This window comes from Pelophylax lessonae (assembly GCF_965119305.1).
Source record: "Pelophylax lessonae genome assembly, chromosome: 7".
Taxonomy (NCBI): Eukaryota; Metazoa; Chordata; class Amphibia; order Anura; family Ranidae; genus Pelophylax; species Pelophylax lessonae.
The window spans coordinates 17,801,311-17,822,747 of record NC_138774.1 but is presented as its reverse complement, the minus strand read 5'-3'; the positions used below and the strand labels follow the sequence as shown (position 1 = coordinate 17,822,747).

General features: G+C 46.0%; 1 protein-coding gene across 2 annotated transcripts in view; it reads left to right on the top strand.

Annotated features, from left to right (window-relative positions):
- Positions 1-21,437, top strand: part of OCRL (OCRL inositol polyphosphate-5-phosphatase) — a 194,325-nt gene that overhangs the window by 31,689 nt on the left and 141,199 nt on the right. For both annotated transcript variants that reach the window (XM_082263610.1, XM_082263609.1), the window contains exon 4: positions 7,466-7,579. In XM_082263610.1, the coding sequence (XP_082119736.1) occupies positions 7,466-7,579 (114 nt within the window). The remainder of the gene's footprint in view (positions 1-7,465; positions 7,580-21,437) is intronic.

The window sequence follows — 21,437 nt, the reverse complement described above, 5'->3', positions numbered from 1 at the left end:
GCCCTCCGGGTCCGAAAAATCCCTTACTGCACTGACGGCGGTCTTGGAGCCTTTGGTGTCCAAGGTGGATTTGGTCCTGGGGAAACGTGCTAGCAAAAAGCTTACCCTGCCTTCACCTACCTCATCTGTCTCATCAGATCCTGAATCAGATCTGGCCGCCGCGAACGCGAGTCACCCTGTTTGATCTGTGTCCACACACCCTGATTTCTCAGATAGTGTTAATGATTCTGCTGCTCCTGTAGCCGCACATGAAAAGGCACTGGTGGTTGCACTGATTGTATCTGTGCATGAGACTTTTAAAGTGGAGGAATGCAGCTATTGCCGTATCGAAAGCGGCTGTTCCTTTTGGCACCCACAAGCCCTCCAGAGAGGCAAGGGTGTTCCCCTTTCCTGGTTACTTTGACAAAATTGTCGCTAAACAGTGGGGTTGTCCAGGGAAGATCTGCTGTCCCAAGGGCCAAACTTCCATCCAATCATTTCATCTTACAGTTGCTGGCTTGTTGAAAGCCAGGTGCTGAATTACAGAGGGTTGTCTGCCTCTGTGATTCCCACACTGTTAAAAGCTAGAAAATCTACTTCTAGGAAGATTTACTATCGTACATGGAAGACTTACATTACGTGGTGTGAATCCCTCCGGGTTTACCTTTGTTCCTTTTCGGTGGCTCCAATCTTGGCTTTCCTCCAGTGAGGGGTTGTGCAGCGCCTGGCCTTAAGTACCATCAAGGGCCAGTTCTCAGCCTTGGCAGTTTTCTTTCAACGCCTGTTGGCCACACACTCCTTGGTGCGTACTTTTCTCCGGGCGTGGGACACTTGGTTCCTCCAGTGCGGTCTCCATTGCCACAGTGGGACCTCAATTTGGTATTGTCCGTTCTCCAGAAGCCTCCCTTTGAAAATATTCAGGCGATTCCCCTGCTTACGTTGTCTCAGAAGCTTGCAATTTTTGGTGGCCATTACTTCAGCGAGCAGGGTGTCTAAACTGACGGTGTTGTCTTGTCGTTCACCTTACCTGGTGGTTCACAGGGATAAGGTGTCCATGTCCGTCGTTCCTCGTTGTCCTTCCTGGGTCCCAAGTCTAAGCATCCTAAGGAAGTTGCCTTGCATTCCCTAGATAATGTTTGGCCAATAAGGGTGTATCTGGCAGCTACAGAGTCTTTTAGAAAATCAGACTCACTATTTGTCCTCATGGATGGACCTCACAAGGGGCTCGCTGCTTCTGCTGCAACCATTTCCAGATGGATCAGACAGACTGTGGTTCAGGCTTATTCTTTTAAGGGTCAGGTTCCTCCTTTCCCTGTCAAGGCACACTCTACTCGGGTGCTTAGTGCCTCCTGGGCCTTCCTTCATCCGGCATCAGTGATGCAGGTTTGCAAGGCGGCTACATGGTCGTCTGTACACACATTCACAAAGTTTGATAAAGTGGATCTGTCGACATCTGGGGATGCTTCTTTTGGCCGCAAAGTTTTGCAGGCTGCTGTTTAGAGGACTTGTTCTCTTTGAGGGTTTTTTTTTTTTTTCAGGTGCTCTCCAGTTTTTCTTGGTTGAGCTCCATGTTACCTGGTTGGCTATGGTTTAACCTTGGAGATTTTTTTTCTGCTGTTCCCACCCCCTCATGTTTGACTCTGCTTTGGGACGACCCAATGGTTAAGATAATCAGGAACTGTGTCCGCAATGAACGATAGAGAAAATGGGATTTTTGTCTTACCGTAAAATCCATTTCTCTGATGTTCATTGAGGGACACAGCACCCACCCCTCTATGGAGTAATGTTTTTTCCTTCTGACACTGCTTGTTACAAAACTAAGTACCTATAGCAGGAAGTGGGAGTGTACCCCCAGGGACTGCCCCATAGGCGTGTTCAATCTTTTTCTCTGCCTAGTGTCCTACTCCTGTAGGGGGCAGTATAACCCTACGGTCAAGAAGATGAAGAGCTGTGTCTGTCAATGAACATCAGAGAAATGGATTTTACTGTATGACAAAAATCAAATTTTTCTTTGGAACGATATAGACTTCTGTGGAGTTTGATTCACAGCCTGTTTGCAACACAGTCTTTATGATGATAAAATTGTGTACCGTGGCGGTATATATGAGGAATGTTCTCACTGGTGGTGTGTCGTAATTGGATTGCTGCACAGGGTCATGAACTGAAAGGAAATGTTAATTCTGCCTTCCTGTTTATAAAATCACACAGGACGCATAATTCTTCAGAACAACTGTCACGTTGGAAGGAAAAACCATACTGGTGGCGCTCTGATTGCCTTCTAGCTGAGTCGTCTCTTAAAACATGTCCAGTTTCTTCCATGATAATCTCCTCTAAAGAGGTTTTTTTTCATGTTAGTATTATTTAAAATATTAATAATGAATATTTTATTTTATATAAATAATAATTAGTAGTATTAGTACTTAATTAGTAGGATTAATACTCCCACCACAAGCAATAATAATAAAAACAGAATTCGAAGCATAGAAAATTGTGGCAGAAAGAGATCAAGTAGTCCATTGAGTCTGCCCTTCAATTTTTTTGTCTGATAGATCTAGGTTTGTCCCAAGCAGGTTTGAAGTCATTGACTGTCTTACTACTTCTGCTGGTAGTTTATTCCATGCATCAACTACCCTTTCAGTAAAATAATCCTTTCCTCCAGCTAGTTGGAGGTCATGTCCCGAGGTCTTGATTTTTATTTCATATTGAAAAAACTGCCTTCCTAAACCTTATTCACCCCCTAGATGTATTTAAAAGTTTCAATCATGTCTCCCTTTTCCCCTCTTTCCTCCAGACAGTACATGTTAAAGTACCGTATTTATCGGCGTATAACACGCACCTCAATTTTAGGAGGGAGATTTTAGGAAAAAAGCTTAAATTTGAAATAAACATCTTTGAACTCAGAACTTTTTTTTTTAAAATCAAATGCAGCCTCACCAGTGCCCATGAATGCAGCCTCATCAGCGCAGTGTCTATAAATGCAACCTCACCAGCGTAGTATCCAGCAATGCAGCCTCATCAGCGCAGTGTCCATAAATGCAACATCGCCAGTGCAGTGCCCATAAATGCAACCTCGCCAGCGTAGTATCCAGCAATGCAGTCTCGTCAGCGCAGTGCCCAGCAATGCAGTCTCGTCAGCGCAGTGCCCAGCAATGCAGTCTCGTCAGCGCAGTGCCCAGCAATGCAACCTCGCCAGCGCAGTGTCCATAAATGCAACCTTGCCAGCGTAGTATCCAGCAATGGAACATCGCCAGTGCAGTGTCCATAAATGCAACCCGGCAAGCGTAGTATTCAGCAATGCAGCCTCGCCAGCGCAGTGTTCTGTATTGCTGCCTCGTCAGCGATGTGTCCAGTATTGCTGCTGCGCCATTGCACAGAGCGGGGGATCTGAAGTCCCGGCGCCTATGATAGATGTCACACGTCCCGGCATTGGGCCACTGTGCTGTCTATCTTAGGAGGCGGGACTTCCTATGACAGCGACCGCTCTTCCTTGCTTCTGCTCGGCCCGGTCTGCTATAAATATGCATCGCCTCTCAGCGCTGCCTGGACTTTTTTTTTTTTTTTTACTATATCAGCATATAACAGGCACTGCTGTTTTGCTCTCCATTTTTGGGAGGAAAAAGTGCCTGTTATACACCGATAAATTCGGTAATTGTAAAGTCTTGTGTGTTTTTTATTTTATTTTTATAACAAACTTGTTATACTTACCTCCTCTGTTCAGTTGGTTTGTTTTTTTTTTAATTATATTTTTATTGCATAAAAGCATAATAAACATAACATAAGAATGACATAACGGCAAAAGTAACATCCAATACAAGGAGTGGTGTCCCCAAGACAGTAATAAAAACAAAGGACAACACAATGACGAAGCAGGTAAAGATGCAGCACAAAACTGCAAAGCATGAGAAAAATTTCAGTAAAAACATAATAAAATGTCCACATACACAAGAAACATTCTAGAAAAGAGCAAGGGGATCAAGGGGGATTCAAGGCATATGAATCCCAAGCTTCCCAGAAAGCATTGATCTTGGGCAGCTCATCATGCACCCTAGCCGTCAAAGACTCTAAGTTCCGGATGTCAGAAACTAGTTTCCAAAAAAGAGCCTTGTTTGGAGGGGTCTCCCGCAGCCAGCATAGGGGAATGGCTCTCCTAGCAGCCAAAAGGAGAAAGGAAATCAGCTTGGATGCCGGCTTGGAGAGCCTGGGAAATGGCAGGCCGTGTAGGCAATGCAAGGGGTCTAGTGGCAAATCCACTCCCACCACGGCTTTAAGAGTGTCCAGAACCATTGACCTAAAGGTACAAATAAGGGTACATGACCAAAAAATATGATAAAGAGAACCTGTATCCCCCCTGCACCGCCAGCACAGAGCGGAACACGAGGGATTCATCTTATGAAGGCGTTCCGGGGTCCTATACCAAAAAAGGAGCACCTTAAGGGCAGTCTCTCGCTGCGCCACACAGCAGGAAGATTTAAAGGAAGACATCCATATCCTATTCCACATGGGCAGCGTAATCGGCCGACCCAGTATCTCAGACCACCGACGCATGTAAAAGTGTGAGTCCTCAGCGAGCGGAACAGCGTCATGTAAAATGGTATATATGGAAGACACCAAGTGTCCCTGATGGGGACTACGGCCACACAACAATTCAAAGGCAGTGGGCCTCTCCAGGGTAAACGTCGGCGCCAGTTTCTGATAAAAGTCTTAGAGAAAAAAATAAAAGTACTGCTTCGGCAAGGAAAACTTCTCCCGAAGTTTCTCAAAAGTAAAAAGCGTACGGGACACTGGGTGGACCAGCCTGCGCAGCTGAAAAAGTGGAGGTTGAGTCCAGGCCCATAACCTACCCACCTGGAGACCGTCCGGGAGCAAGGGATTAAAAAGAATTGTGGTGAGTGGGGGGGCATGGCGAAGAGAGAGAGTACAGACCAGGGCATTTCCGCCAAACCCCCATGGTGACCAGCATTGAATCCAAACACATCCGCTTCAGGACGCCGTCCGCATTCAAGGCCGATGACCACACCATTGAGCAGGGGTGTACCGGATAAATAATCCCCCTCTCAATCTCCGACCACCTGTTGGGGGGCAACCAGGAAGACCAGGAGGCCACCACCCGGAGGTGGGAGGCATAATAGTACTTCACTATGTCCGGAGCACCCAAACCCCCCCGCCTCCGAGGGGCAAACACCACTGAGGAGGCCACTCTATGCGCCTTATTATTCCAAATAAACCTCAGAAAGGTGCGTTGAAGGAGCTTGAGTTGCGCAGGCGGGTCCGCTACTGGCAAGGTGTCAAACAAATAAAGCAATTTTGGCAAGATAGACATTTTTAAAACATTAATACGGCCCAATAAAGACAGGGGAAGGGCGGTCCATTGCTGTAGGGACACAGCTATCTCTCGGATCAAAGGAGTAAAATTGGCCGCATAAAGCATGGAATGGGCAGGGGTCAAGTTCACCCCCAAATATTTAAGCGACTGCATGCACCACCTATAAGGATATGTATGTTGCAGTCAAAACAATAGATCTGGTGGAACATGGAGGGGCATAGCCTCCGTTTTAGATGTATTGGCCTTATACCCAGATATAGCTCCAAAGGAATCCAGGAGGGCATGTAACAATGGCAGAGAAACTAGTGGGTTCGTCAAAGTCAGCAATATGTTGTCTGCAAACAGGGAAAGCTTATATTCTCCATGTCGCATAGTGACCCCAGTAATATCAGGATGGGAGCGAATGGCTTCCACCAACGGCTCCAAACACAATACAAACATTGGTTTGTTTTTTGTTTCCCCCTTGATGTATTTAAAGGTTTCAATCATATGTCCCCTTTCCCTTCTTTCCTTCAGACTGTATATATTAAGTTTCTGAAGTCGCTCTCTATATGTTTTATCCCCCAGACCTTTCACCGTTTTTGTTACCCATCTCTGGACTCGTTCTTTTTATAATTCTTTATTATATACCGTATTTATTATTAACCACTTCAATACCGGCACTTTCCTCCCTTCCTGCCCAGGCCAATTTTCCCCTTTTAGCGCTGTTGCATTTTGAATGACAATTGCGCGGTCATGCAACACTGTACCTACACCAAATTTATGTCATTTTCCCCCCCACAAATAGAGCTTTCTTTTGGTGGTATTTAATCACCTCTGGGTTTTTTCCATTTTGCTAAACAAATAAAAAAAGACCGAAAAGTTTGAAAAAAAAAAAAAAAAGTTTTTTTGTTTGTTATACAATTTTTTGTAAATAAATAATTTTTTTCCTGCACTGACAGGCACTGATGAGGAGGCACTGATGAGGAGGCACTTATGGGGTGGCACTGATGGGGCGGCACTGATATGTGGCACTGATATGTAGCACAGATATGCAGCATTGGTGGGCACTGATAGGCGGCATTGATGGGCACTGATAGGTGGCACTGACGGGCACTAATGGGCACTGATAGGCGGCACTGGTGGGCACTGATGGGCGGCACTGATGGGCGGCACTGACGGGCACTGATAGGCGGCACTGGTGGGCAATAATGGGCACTGATGGGCGACACTGAAAGATGGCAACGATGGGCACTTGTGGGCAGCACTGATAGGGAGGGCACTGGCGGGCAGCACTGATGGGGAGGGCAGTGGGGGGCTCCCTGAGCCCTGAGTGGGCATCCCTGGGGTCATAGGTGGGCATCCCTGGGGTCATGGGTGGGCATCCCTGGTGGTTCTAGTGGCATCCCCCCCCCCCCCCCGAGGGTATCATTGGCCAGATCATTGATTACCAGTGCCGACCCCCCCCCCCCCCCCCCCTGTCAAGGAAGCCGCCGATCGGCGCTCCTTCACTCGTGCCTGTCAGGCACGAACTAAGGAAAGCCGATCAACGGCTGTTCCTGTTTACTATGTGACCAGCCGTGATTGGACACGGCTGGTCACATGGTAAAGAGCTACGTCAGTAGGCTCTTTACCGAGATCGGAGATGCAGGGTGTCAGGCTGACACCTCGCATCACCGATCGCCGCTCTGCAGAGCTGTATTATCCTGCCGCTGACATATGACGTTCGGTCAGGATAAAACAACCACATTCCCGCCGTCAATCTGGTATAGGGCGGGCAGGAAGTGGTTAATATAACCTATTTATTATTAGTAGTATTAGTAGTAAGTGGTATGATGATGGTGATGATGAGAAAAAAAAAGATTATTTATATAAAATATTTGTTATTATTGCTAGCTGTAGTAGAATAATTATTATTGTTATTAGTAGTAGTGGTAGTATTATTACTGGATGATGATAAAAAAAAAATATTCTTATTTATATAACATTTTTATTAATATAATAATTCTTTTGTAGTAGTAGAATTGTTGTTTTTACTATTAGTTGTTATTATTAGTTTTAATAGTATTATTGTAAGCGTTAATATTAGTATAATGATTATTATTTTTTTAAAAAAGTATTTATATAAAACATTATTTAAAAGAAAAAATATTTTATGTATGTATTTTTGGTTTTTCACTTCAGGTGGCTGCAAAGTCAGAATCCAGGCAGATCCGTGGTCTGCGGAGCGCCTCTTTGAGATCCCCGACGAAGAGAAGTGTATAGAGCTGCTGACCGAAATGAGACTCATCCAGGAAGGTAACGGACTCGAGCGTGTGCATGAAAGTCTCTCAATCTACTTCACCTGATTTCTCTTTGGTTCATTGACAGACACAGCTCCTGGTTCTTTTTAACCATTGGGTTATACTGCCCCTTACAGGAGTAGGACGCTAGGCAGGAAAAAGCTTGACTAAGCCTATGGGCAGTCCCAGAGGGTATATGCCCACATTCAGCTATAGGCACCTCCTATAGTCAGGAGTAAGGACCTTGTTCCCTGCTGGGATCTTCGGGCCTGGCAATTTTTTTCCTTTTTTTAAATGGATTTTTTCCTATCTTTGTTATTTTGTTCCTGTGAGAATCTACGATCAACTGCCGGACTGGGCGACGGACTATATAATCTAGATCCAGAGGGTCCCCCCCAGTCTGGCCAGCGAGCACGCACAGGCCTCAGCGCCTTGCTAGGTCAGCCGTGACAGCGGTTAGGAAAGCCAGCGAGTGTAAAGCAGGATGGAAGATTGGCCCTTGTGACAGCAGATCTTCCCTGAGAGGAAGTCTCCAAAGAGCATTGGCGACCAGCCGTACCAGATCGGCGTACCAAGACCAGCGAGGCCAGTCTGGAGCCACCAGAAAGACCTTATTGCCTTGCTGCCTCGATCCTGCACAGGAGTCTTGGCACAAGTTTGAGAGGAGAAAGGCATAAATCAGACGATACTGACGCCAAGGAGCCACTAATGCGTCTGCAGCGTCAGCCAGAAGATCCCGAGACCATGCCACAAACCTCTGTGCCTTCCATAGAATGCATACAGCAGAGAGGGCTGGAACGATCGTTCTGCCCTCCTTAGAATGTCGGTTTCTTCCCGATCCACCAGGACACTTCTTGTGCCCCCATGGAGATTGACATAGGCCACGGCCGTAGCATTGGCCGATTGTTTTCATACCGGACACCCTGAAGACGAATTGTCCAATGATCCAGACAAAGTGTGATCACTCAGACCTCCCGAGTCCAGACCTCCCTGAGCACAAGCTGTGCCGAGGACGCCTCCCCACCCGAACAAGCTGGCATCAGTGGTGACAACAGCCCAATACAGGAGTAGAATTTCCCTGTCAAAGTGCCAGAGAACGAAGCCACCTCTAGAGACTGGATTCTTGTCCCATTGTGGAGGCCCAGCCGCAAATGCACTCATCCCAGCCAGGCTCACCCCAACGGTTGCCGACTTGGCTGCATTGCCTAGTAGGCTGCAAGCCGCGGCCTAAATTTTTGTAGATGTCCAGCCACCTGGGCGTGAGCCTCAGCGGAGCCGACCACCCAGGGGCAGCGGAGGGGAGGGCGGATGCCCAAATGGAGGGTAGTGGTTTCAGCCACCCTCACTGGGGCTGCCCCACATAGCTCCCGAGCAGTAGGCCTGTAAAGCCTCACCCTAAACTTGGGGCCGGATCTGGCCACGTGAGGCGCTGACCCGCGAATGCCAAACCATCCGCTCCCCCAGCCCAACATCTGCAACACCAAAAACTGCAGCAAGGAGCACAGAGGACATCCCTGCCCTAGTCACCAACCCCCAGGGTAGCAGGGGAACCTTGCTAAACCCCCTGTTGTGCACCAGGAAAAACCCAGTCAGCAGCAACTCCAACAAGCCCCCCTTAACAGCATGTGGCAAAAGCCAGCTCATAACCTCACCCAGGGAGGGGCCTGAAGACCCACAGTGACCACCACATTTTTAGAGGGCTGGTGGGGGTCCCACCGTCCAAGAGAGAGGCCCATGCCCACCCAAAAAACTCCAGGGGTAGAGAGGGGACAGCTACTAACCATACCAGGAACAAGGTGGGCACTGCTCCTGACAGACCACCGCTCCATTGGAATGTAGGTGGCTGTCGGCCAGGAGGAATGCTGTGACTCAGGCCGAGGCCAGGAACAAAATAACAAAGATAGGAAAAAAAATAAATTTAAAAGAAAAAAAAATTGCCAGGACCAAAGATCCCAGCAAGGAAATAGGTCCTTACTCCTGACTAGGCAGAAAAAAATCTGAGTGCCTATAGCTGAGTGTGGGTGTATACCCCCTGGGACTGCCCATAGGCGTAGTCAAGCCTTTTCCTGCCTAGTGTTCTACTCCTGTAGGGGACAGTATAACCCAATGGTTAGGAAGAATCAGGAGCTGTGTCCATCTATGAACATCATAAAAATGGATTTCACGGTGAGTCAAAAATCCAATTTTTTCAGTCAAACCGCTAAATGCACAGAATACATATATGGAGGCTGTTTTACCTGCCAAAGGATTTATATTTCAGGCCATCCAGTTTTGAGATATACACATCTCTGCTACACAGCACCGCCCTGTCTGGCAGAGGAAGAGGCCTAATATTTTCTCTGCTGCAGTTCAGTAGCATTTATAGATCTTGTTCCTCCCCCCAGCCTCTGATTGGACAGTGAAAGGAGAAGGCGCAGAGTGATGAACTCATCTATGTGACTCTGCTCTCTCCTCCTGTCGGCATATTTCCTGTTAGCACACGAGCACTTCAGATTGGCTAATTGGCTTCTTGTGCTGCTTCTCCTTCCCACAGTATAAGTTCTATGCAGGGACTGTATTACCCACTTCAAGATTGCAATACATTCATATATATTGTGGCTTTGAAGTGGTTTACAGGGATGATAGTTGAAGATATCGGCCATAACCCCGGTATTGTTTTTTTGCAGCCGGCAACTGGGCTTTCTCATGAAAGCGTTTTGAGCGCCGGTGATTCTCGGACTTACCGTTTCCGCTGGTTCACCCAAAAAAGATCAGACGGTAGCCTGGCTAGTCCCAGAGGTGATCAAACAGTAGATTCTCTTTGATCGCCTCTATAGCTTTTGGAGGACCGGAGCGACGTCATGAAGTCACTTCCAGTCCAGGCTGGAAATAAAACTTCTTTTTTTTTTTTTTTTTTTGATCTTTTGTTTTTATTCACTTTAAGCCAATTTGTTTTCTGATACATTTTTTTGGTAAAAAAAAATAGCAAAAAGCGTATTTTGATTGGTTTGCACAAAAGTTATCACGTCTACAAACTAGGGGAAAGATTTGTCATTTTTATTATTTTTTTTTATTTTTTTTTTTACTAGTAATGGCGCCAATCTGTGATTTTTTTTGTGGGACTGCGACATTGCGGCGGACAGATCGGACCCCTGACTGACGTTTTTTGACACTTTTTGGGGGGACCAGTGACATTACTACAGTAATCAGTGCTAAAAATATGCACGGTCACTGTACTAATGACATTGGCAGGGAAGGGGTTAACACTGTGGGTGATCAAGGGGTTAAATGTGAGCCTAGAGGAGTGATTCTAACTGGGGGGGGGGGGGGGCGTGGCTTCTGAAATGACCATAGAGACATGTGAACTTATATAGAAGGATCACAGGCGCTCTGTGATCATTCCAGAGAGAAGAACGGTCGGCTGTGTTTACAACAGCTGACCGTCCTTCTCTCTCAGCGTGGAGCGATCGCGGGTAGCAGGCGGCAATCGGAGCCGCCAGACACACGCATCGGCTTCCCCACTGACGAGCGGGGGCGAGAGCGCGCCCCCGGCAGCGCGCGCTCTCCCCCTAGCCTCCTGAGAGCGAGCGACGTAGACCTACGTCGCTTTTGCCCAGCAGCGGCTGCTTGCCACAGTGAATCTGCGGTAGGCGGTCGTTAAGTGGTTAGAGGTAAAAGAGAGATTTGGGGTCTTTATGATCCCAGATCTCTCCATAAAGAGGACCTGTCATCCTTTTGTCTATAACAAGGGATGTTTACATTTTACAAGATTAAACTAATCCTCCTACATACATTGAACTTGTATATCTGCAGTCTTCTTTATTCTTCATCCATTCAAAATACAACATTTATAAAGCTTGTCTGAGCTCTCAGCAGAAAACGGGGTGGAGAGCTGAAGTTACACTCTACAGAGCTTATGAAGGAGAACTCTGAGAACTGATTGGAGGGAAGACACACCCCCCTTCACACAGAACACAAGAACAGAGCTGAGGCTTCCAATCACAGGCTGTGTGCTGAAGCTCCCTCCCCTGTCACCTTTTTATCTCTCAGAAGTGACTCATACAGATAACCGAGGAAGGAAGCAGCAGAGAGAAATTACACTCAGTGCTCTGGATTGAGACAAGTACACACACTATAGAGGGATATTCCTTGTTCATATTTAATGTCTGAAGATTACAACCTCTTTGGGCTTAGATGTTTTTCAGTTTATTTTTAATATAACGCATTCTCTTCTGTTTCTTTTTTCTGTTTTTTTTTTTTTTTTTTTTTTGTAGGACGTCCTTCTTGTCGAAGGACTTTAAACCACAGTTAGTTCCCTCAGGCTTGTTTTCTCTGAGTATTTTTCCGTTTGCTTTTATGTCTAACTGCCATACCGGCCTGTGAATTAATCCTCTATGATTTGTGTATGGCTTCCTGGGTGTGACTTCTACTTTTCCAGGATTGGGGGGGGGGGGGGATATAAATCTCCCTTGTGTTACGTTGGGTGTGTTGCAGTGCTGTTCATTTTGAATGCTGCCCCAATGCACTTGTATTGTGGGGCATAGCATATTGCATGGTTATGCGCAGTGCATTGTGGCATTCTTGTGGCACATGGACATTTTTGGGGGTATTTTGGTGCATCGCCAGCCTATTCATTTGTCTGTCTTGAAGCTCTGGTCAGAAACTTTGTGTCAGATTTAGAATTGGCATTTCTTGCCGTCCTCAAACATGGTCGTCTTTTGCAATACAACGCCGCAGCCGCTGTAAAATCTCTCCCTGAAACCTGAGAAATATAAGGGTTCAATGTCACTTATTTTCACTTTGTAAGACGAGTGTCTGTTGTGCCGGCCCCTTCCCTGCGCTGCCCACCTTGTGATACCCACTGTCATTTTTTTTTTACCAGCAGAGACGTAATTACATCACCGGTGGCTGTAGTGGGAGGACCTAGGCGTCTCAGATTCTCTGTCTGTCCGGCCCACTTTTGCAGCAGAATTTTATTGACATGTTAACCACTTCTGGATTTACCCCCCTTAATGACCAGGCCCTTTTTGCAATACGGCACTGCAATACTTTAACTGACAATTGCGCGGTCGTGCAACGCTGTACCCAAATAAAATTGATGTCCTTTTTTTCCCACAAATACAGCTTTCTTTTGATGGCATTTGATCACCTGTGCGATTTTTATTTTTTACGCTATAAACAACCTTTTTTTTTTTTTTCTGTTACAAGGGATGTTTACATTCCTTGTAATAGAAATAAAAGTGATCAAGCACTGAGATAAAAAGAAACATTGTATTATTTGGTTCTTTTAGATCAAAGGGATGAACTTTGATCTGCAAATGATGTTAGTTTAACCACTTAAAGACTAAGCCTTTTTCTTACACGTTAAAATCAGTATTTTTTTCTATAAAATGACTTGGAACCCCCAAACATATTATATATATATATATATGTGTAAGTATAGATGGTGCGCTAAATCAAATGAACGTGAACAAATGAATGTGACCAAAACAAAAATAATCATAAAGTCCCAAAGTAATGAAACTCCTCCGATTATAAAATATGGTGACACAAAAACAGGTGTGAATAAAGGTGATGCTTCAAATAATATTGAAATTCCTCCTTACCGGGCGGATATGAAGTAAGTGCAAAATATATATTGTTCCAAATAACCATTTCTCGTGACCACACAAAAAAAAAAGTGCTCTTCACCGTACGTGCAAAAACCAAGATGGCCTCTTACCAGAACGGTATTGTAATGGCACTCTGTGAAATCATGGGGATTATCAAGCTGCTTCTCTCCATACGAATAGATGCGGCAGACTCCCTAGGTTCATCAGGGCTTATATCATCCTCTCCAACGTGTACATGCAAAGCAATAATGGCCAATAGTGCATTACCCTTTTCAAAGCATTTATTAAAGAAAAAATGCACTTACATGTAATTGGTATGATCTCGCTTGAAACAGTAATATAGAGCAGTGAGGGAATTTCTATGATGCTCGTGTCCGGCTGCAGCGCGGACTACTAGTGACGCTGTGATGGCACGCCTCCTTGCTGACGCGTTTCCTCCGATTGGATGTCTTCAGAGATAGGAGGTGTTCGCGCGCTGTCACATCCGCCCTTTTATGTAAAAGGAAAACTACCTGACTTCCGGCGTCCGCAACAAAAAGCCCCGGAAGTTGTCTGCATGGATCCCGATTTATTAAAGGTGCAATATGTGCAAATTCTTTTGAATTATAGATAAAAATTGACAATTGGATTGCAAAGAAAACGAGGTCTACATTTAAGGAATATTATCTTTTGTATTTTCCTTATTCTTTGTGATTTTCAATCGCAATTGTACCGATATAATCCTAATTTAAGGGAAGTATATAAAAAACATGGGAACATATGCTTACTCCACGTGTACATCCTTTATTAGTATGTGTTTAAAATAAATTTAAAAATACTCTATTAAAATATACAATTTAAAAATGTTCCTGGCCTACGGTGACACCAGAAGTGGTGCTTTCCTCATATCCTGTATTGGTGACACATACGACCCTCACAGGATATGTTAATTGTGCAAATTTGCTGTGTCATTTATACAAAATAAAAACCTGATAGGTCAGTGAACATATATAAAACATAATAATCATATTAAAACATCTTTAAAACATATCGAAAACATTCTTAAAAAATTTAATTTTAGATAATTTTGTTAAAATGTTTTAAAATTGCTGAAAAATAAAAACCTATCTATATAAAGATTTGGGTGTATTTAACCAGGGTTTAACTGTTATTTATATGTGAATTAATGTCCCATTCTATATTGTGGCCCTTGTGCCTGAAACACTTTAATTCATAGATCCAAAAAGTTTCTCTTCTAAAAAAGGATCTTTTGAGGTTGCTTCCTCTCCAATGAGGGACATTTTTTTCTATGGCAATCATTTTTAGGTTTCTCGAACTCTTTTGATGGAATGTTGCATAATGTTGGGACACGCTATGCCCTGAGAAACCAGTGGATGTTGGTCAAATGTTCTCCTATGCGTATGCATGCGGTTCTTATGGTTCTTCCCACATATTGCAAGTTGCATTCGCATTGTAGGAGATAAACAACCCCTTTTGTATGACATGAAATAAATTCTTTGATGGGATATTCTTTCCTTGTTACGGTGGAAACAAACTTATGGGTTCTCACTGTATTGGCTTCTTTACATATTCAACATGTTTTACATGGATAAAAGCCTTTCATGTCAGGAAAAATCCTTGTCATAGGTGGTTTCTCAACCGGGTTCCTAGCTACCAAATCTTTCAGATTTGTCGCTTTTTTAAAGATAATTTTGGGTTGACTGGGTAACGTTGGTCCAAGGATTCTGTCTTCTTGTAATACCCCCCAGTACTTTCTAAAAATGTGGTTTAACCATTTGTAGTTACTGGAGAATTTAGTGGTGAATGCGTATTCAAAATGGGGTGATTTCTCTTCTGTTTTTGTTTTATTAGTATGTTCAACTAAAATTTCTTGCTTAGGAACCAATGGTGTTAATTTCTTTATCCAATTCTAGGGCATCATAGCCCTTTTCCACGAATCTCTGTTTAAGTGTGGTCGCCTGTTCTTGAAAATCCTCCTTCTCAGTGCAATTCCGCCTAATCCTCCTAAATTGGCCTTTGGGCACGGATTTGAGCCAAATGGGATGATGGCAGCTGTCTATGGCTATAAAGCAATTCCTATCAGTAGGTTTGAAGTAGGATCGGGTGGCAAAGCCTGAATCTTTTCGAAAAATTACCAAGTCTAGAAAGTTTATGGAGCTATGACTACATTGATAGGTGAATCTGATTCCCAAACTATTACAGTTGAGGTTCTCCATGTATCTTCTTAGTGAATTCTCGTCCCCTCGCCAAACCAGCAGCGTCATCTATATATCGCCTCCATATAACCAGTTCTTTGGCTCTATTGGAGAAAATATTTCGGTCCTCCCATAGTGCCATAAACAGGTTGGCTAAACTTGGGGCAAATTTGGCCCCCATTGCCACACCGGTCCGTTGACGGTAAAATTTCTGGTTATAATAAAAATAATTGTGCTCCATCCCAAAAATGAGATCAAGGATGAATTGCTTCTGTATAAGTGGTATTTCGTGGTTGGCATCCAAAAAGGTGCTAACGGCCTCTTACCCCATTTTGTGCGGTATTGTATATAATGAGGTCACGTCTGCCGTGACCAACAGCACGTCACCTTTAATCTCCAACTCCGTCATCTCTTTAATACATTGAGATGTATCCTTAAGAAAAGCAGGTGTCTCTTGTACCAATGGCTGAAGAAAATAATCAACATATTTCCCAATCCTTGAGGTAACTGAGTCGATCCCACTCACTATGGGTCTACCCGGCGGTCTACTCAGGCTTTTGTGTACCTTTGGAAGGTAATATATTGTTGGAATTCTTGGTGAGATGGGAATCAGAAACACCTGTTTTTGTGTCACCATATTTTATAATCGGAGGAGTTTCATTACTGTGGACTTTGGGACTTTATGATTATATTTGTTTTGGTCACATTCATTTGTTCACATTCATTGGATTTAGCGCACCATCTATACTTACACATTTTATCATTTTTTCTGGTAGCAGCTTAATCACAGACCAGCGCAACTTTTTTCCATACACATATATATATTTATATATTTTTTAGCAGAGACCCTAGAGAAAAAAATGGCGGCCGTTGTAATATTTTATGTCATGTGGTATTTGCGCAGCTATGCTGAATCCTGTGATCTCTCCCTGTCTGTCACTGAGAAAATCCGCCTGCTTTGTTTACATAAGCAGGCGGGTCTTCTCACACTTTCCCCGACGATCGGGGAAGGGAGGCGGCGATCACCGCCTCTCCTCCTCCGGCCCAACTCCCGCTGTGTCAAAACAGTATGATTACTGTGAGCAGTTGGCAAGTGGTTAAAAAAGGCTAAAAAAAAAAAGACAGGCATCAGGATGTGCCATGCCTGCTTTAAAGCCACTGAAAAGTGGAAGCTCTGCTTATGTGTTTCCTTCCCCCCTCTGGTACCACATTTGGCACCATTCAGGGGGGAGAGGGGAATGGGTACCTGTTTTTGACAGGTACTCGTCCCCACTTCGGTGACACCCCACTGTGACGAGGTCCCTCAGAAGTTCGGCCCCCCTCCTACTTCCTCCGCTGCCGAGCCAGTTAGAAAACGCAGCACAATAGGGAACTGGCAGTAAAGCTTTTCCCTTACCATGAATGGTGGCAGCAACACCCAGAAGCCGATCCGAAAATCAGCTGGGGTTGCTGACATCGTGGGATCCCTGGACAGGTTAAATCCTAATATTAAAAGTCTGCAGCTACAGTATTTGTAGCTGCAGACTTTTTTCGCAGGAGGCGGTGAAAACTCAGCTTTAACTGTCCTCTACAAATTAATTTTGCAGATTGATTTTGGGGAGACGGTAGATACCACGGCAAGTGTGAAAGGAGCCTTAGACCGCTATAATAATTCCCAATGCACAAAGGGAATTGTGTTTTTTTTCCAGTGGCCCCAGAACCGATGCCAGCCCTTCCCTGATAGGGTGCCCGGGCACAGCTCTGCTTTCTGTTTGCACATGATGACTTCATCAACTTAACAAATGTACTTTATTTAAAACTAGGTAGTTTAAAAGAAAAAAAAAATATTTGCAATGTCCACAGGGAAAGAAATAATGGCTGAAAAAAGTCTGCCATGCAAAAAAATTAACGCAAACATACCAGGACACCAAGTTTTGAATGGGCCCCTAAATGCCTGACATAGTTCATAGAATTTCCTCTCTCCTCTGGGATCACACATACAAGTGTTGGTTGTTACGTGTGAAATGGCTAATTGACCAGAGCTGTGAGCCTTCTGCGTGTGGCCGGTATAAAGGGGATATTCAGAGGAATTCTCTGCACAGTTAAATGCAAATGTTTGGGCGCCGCTGGCTTGCGTTTTCTCTATTTTCTAAGTGAAAGAAAGTAAAAGTGCAACTAAAGGCAAAACTTTTTTTAGCTTTGGATAAAGTGGAGAAGGATTAGAATGCTTGTCAGCTTTTATTGCTGTCTGCATTGCCATTATCATTGAAAGTGAAAGTAAAAGAGAATCACAAATGTTGGGTTGTCTCCAGAAAAGTAATAGAGGGGAAATCTTACAATAGGAACACTAGTTCTGAGGACTGGGGGACCCCAAGAAATTCCCTTAAAGCGGAGTTCCGGCATCGGGGGTGAAAATTAGATAAAAAATACCCCGGGGACAGTCAGGGCTAGTACATTCCATACTGGATAGCCTCTGATCTGTCCCGGGTCGCACTTACCTGTAAAAAGAAATACTTACCTAGAAAATGTCTTCTTCAGCGCTGCCATCTCAGGTGTGGGCAGCTGAAGCCAGCGCGTCCTCTTCTGAGTCCTCTTCGGTGACGTTGGAGTCCCAGAATGCCCTGCACCGGCCCCGCTCGTCACTTCCGGTGCAGGCGCAGCATCCCTGCATGCCCAGAAACTGTTTAGCAGTGAATGCTGCGCCTGCACCAGAAGTGACGAGCGGGGCCGGTGCAGGCGCATTGACTCCTGGGAGCGATGACGTTCAGCTCCCAGGAGTCATCGCAAACCGGAAGAGACGGCGCGGGCCGCGGCTGCAGAGGGAGGAAGTGGAGGGAAGGTGAGTATATTTTCTTCAATAACAAGGTAAGTGAACAAAAAAAAAAAAAATCGAGAGTATCCATTTCTTTTTCAGGTGGCACTCAGCAAGCGGATGGCCCAAAATCGTTTTTTTTCCGATTTTGAGGCCGGAAATCTGCTTTAATTTGCAGAGATTTCCTCTCACTTCCTGTTTGGCTGTGGGACAGGAAGTGAAGGGAAATCTCCAAAATTGAACATGGATAGTGAAAAAAAATATATATAACAGGGCCCTTACTCTATCAAAAATTAAAAAAAAAGTTTTGCCTATAGTTCTACTTAATTTGAAGTCTCCGTAATTATTACTGTAATACAGTCAGGCTGCTTATAATTATTTTCATCTTTCAGTTTTTTTGTTAGCTGTAGCAAATGTTACCTCCTTTCTGCCCACCCCATCTTCCCTTTATATAGTTTGTAACACCGTGGGGGTGGGAAGGAACAATGATCATGTGACCATTATCACAGTAGTAGTCACATGATTGGGAAGCTGGTTCCTACAGTACCAATCTTTAGCCCGGGCTGAGTGCTGTCTTCCATGGCTCAGTCTTTGTTCTGGGGCCACTCAGAGGGAACTCAGAGCAGTGTGCAGAGGGGCCATTCTCATATTGGACACCAGGAATGAGCTTGGGCGTGTTCGAGTTTGTACGTGTCCGATCCTGCCAGGGAGCAGACACTGCACTCCGCCAATCACAGGCAGTGAGACATTTCCGGATCCGCAGCTGCACAGATCGGGAAATGTCTCACTCCCTGTGATTAGCAGAGTGCAGTGTCGACAGCCTGGCGGGATTGGGCACCAGGGCCGGTGCTAGACTATTTTACGCCCTAGGCAAGACCAGCTACTTGCGCCCCCCCCCCCCCCCCCCAAAAAAAAAAAAGAAGAAAAAAAGGGAAATGGTTAAAAACTCCTCTATGTCATACCCAGTGACCCTGATCTGATGCTTCCTCCATGTTATGCTCTCATACCCAGTGACCCCCATATTCCTCCATGTCACACCCAAGGACCCTGATGTTTTTCCATGTCACACCCTGGTACCCCAATATTCCTCCATGTCACACCCAGGGACCCCGTGTTCCTCCATGTCACACACAGGGACCCCTGTGTTCCTCCATGTCATGCTGTCATACCCAGTGACCCCAATGTTCCTCTATGTCAGACCCTGATGTTCCTCCATGTCACACCTGGGGATCCTGATGTTCCTCCATGTCACACCTGGGGACCCTGATGTTCCTCCATGTCACACCTGGGGACCCTGATGTTCCTCCATGTCACACCTGGGGACCCTGATGTTCCTCCATGTCACACCTGGGGATCCTGATGTTCCTCCATGTCACACCTGGGGACCCTGATGTTCATCCATGCACACCTGGGGACCCTAATGTTTCTCTGTGTCACATCTGGGGACCCCATTCCCCCATGGCACACCCAGGGATCCCAATTCCTCATGGCTCACCTGGTGACCCCGAACCCCTGTCACACCTGGTGACTCTGTTCCCCCATGGCACACCCGATGACCCTGATTCCCTTTCATTCCAGGGATGCTCCATGTAACGCCCAGGGACCCCGATCCCTTGTTCTGGGCACACTCACTGGGCGGTATGAAGAGAGTGGCCCACACTCTGCCCTCCTTCACTGTGATACTGCTGATTCCTTCTCCCAGGACGCTCCTCTCCTGGACCACAGTGCTCGCCACAGCTCCAACTGGCTCCTGGTGGAGGGAGAAGCAGCAGTCAGAGAGCTCCACACTTATTTCATCGCCAACCTCCTCAGACCCTTCCGGTGCCTCGTCGCTTCTGCTCCAGTAAAGGTGCCGACCTCCAGTGCCGAGCTCCGGCTCAGGTTCAGCTCTCCTCAGCTCCCTGCTTAATACCGACCCAGGGAAATAAATGGCTGCCCATCAGCTCAGTGCAGAGAGTCACTTCCTGCCCGGGGTTAGGGCCGCTCAGCTCCAACCGAAGAGGATCATCATTCAGGCAGCACGCTGGTGGACTCACTTCCTGCCTCTTTGGGCCCCCTAACAGTGGTGGAAAGCCAGGGCCTAGTAGTTCCGCACTGCCCAAGAAACCTGGCATCTTCCACTGCCCCTTCTTCCTCCCCCACGGCTGCCCCTCCCCTTAGCTCACAAGGATCATTCATGATGGAGAGAGAGTGCGGAGACATGGCTGCACCCCTAGGTGGCAATGCGCCCTAGGCGGCTGCCTAGTTTGCCTAGTGCAGGGGTGTCAAACTCAGTTTATTCGAGAGCCGCACCAGCATTATGATCGCCCTCAAAAGGGCCGGTTGTATCTGTAAGACTAGATGTCCAGAGCATCCCCTACCCTTACATAAGACATCAGGAGCCTCCCCACCATCAGAAGTGGAGTCCCCCACCCTCCCTTACATTACAGTGCACCACCCTTAACTTGTGCTGCTGCTTGGAAGAAGCTAGAGACAGTGTTGGAAAGCAGAAAGTACAGGGTCTGGAGGAGGGCTGCAGTTCTTCTGCAGCTGCAGGAGAGGTGCAAGGGCCAGATTCGGCCCGCGGGCCTTGTGTTTGACACATGTGGCCTAGTGGAAGCACCGGCCCTGTTGGGCACGTAGCAACTCGAACACACCTGAGTTAATCTCTATTGGACATTATCAAGCTCCGGGAACACCTAACGTAGAACTAGGGTCAAAACGTTTTTTTCTCTTACGTCCTCCGACAGTCGCCGCCTCTTCATATTCGTCACATATGGGGTATTAGACTTTGCTCCGAAGGAGTAGCTAGGCAACAGAATATGTTAACATTAAAGCTTTTAACATATCCCACCCTCAAGGGGTGGTCCCCTCAGTCAATACCCTCCTACTTCCTGCAACCATATCTCAGTTTCAATGTCTAGCTTGTCAGGAGTGGCTGGCTCTCTCTGTGCTGGGGCTTTGTGCCCCAGACTCTTTCTTCTTTTTTGATTTTTTTGTTTGAGTTTTCTCTCTACCTTTACTTAGCTGTTCTTTTTGTCAGCGTTAGTTAGTTCTTCGGATGAAGAGGATCATGCGGGCTGGGTCTCGGGCTGATCCCCCTGGTCGCAGGTCGTGGGTCAGTGGCTTCCCAGCCTGCCATCGAGCGTTCAGCCAGGTAACGCTCCTGGCACAGTGAACGACCCATCCCTGTTCGGTGCAGGGATGATTGGTGAGGTGGCTACCTCACTGGACGCTGTGCGGTTTCTTAACCCTCATTCTGTGCGTCTTGTATGCGACTCTCCCTGCCTCATGTGCAGCGGCTTGTTCGCCTGTGCG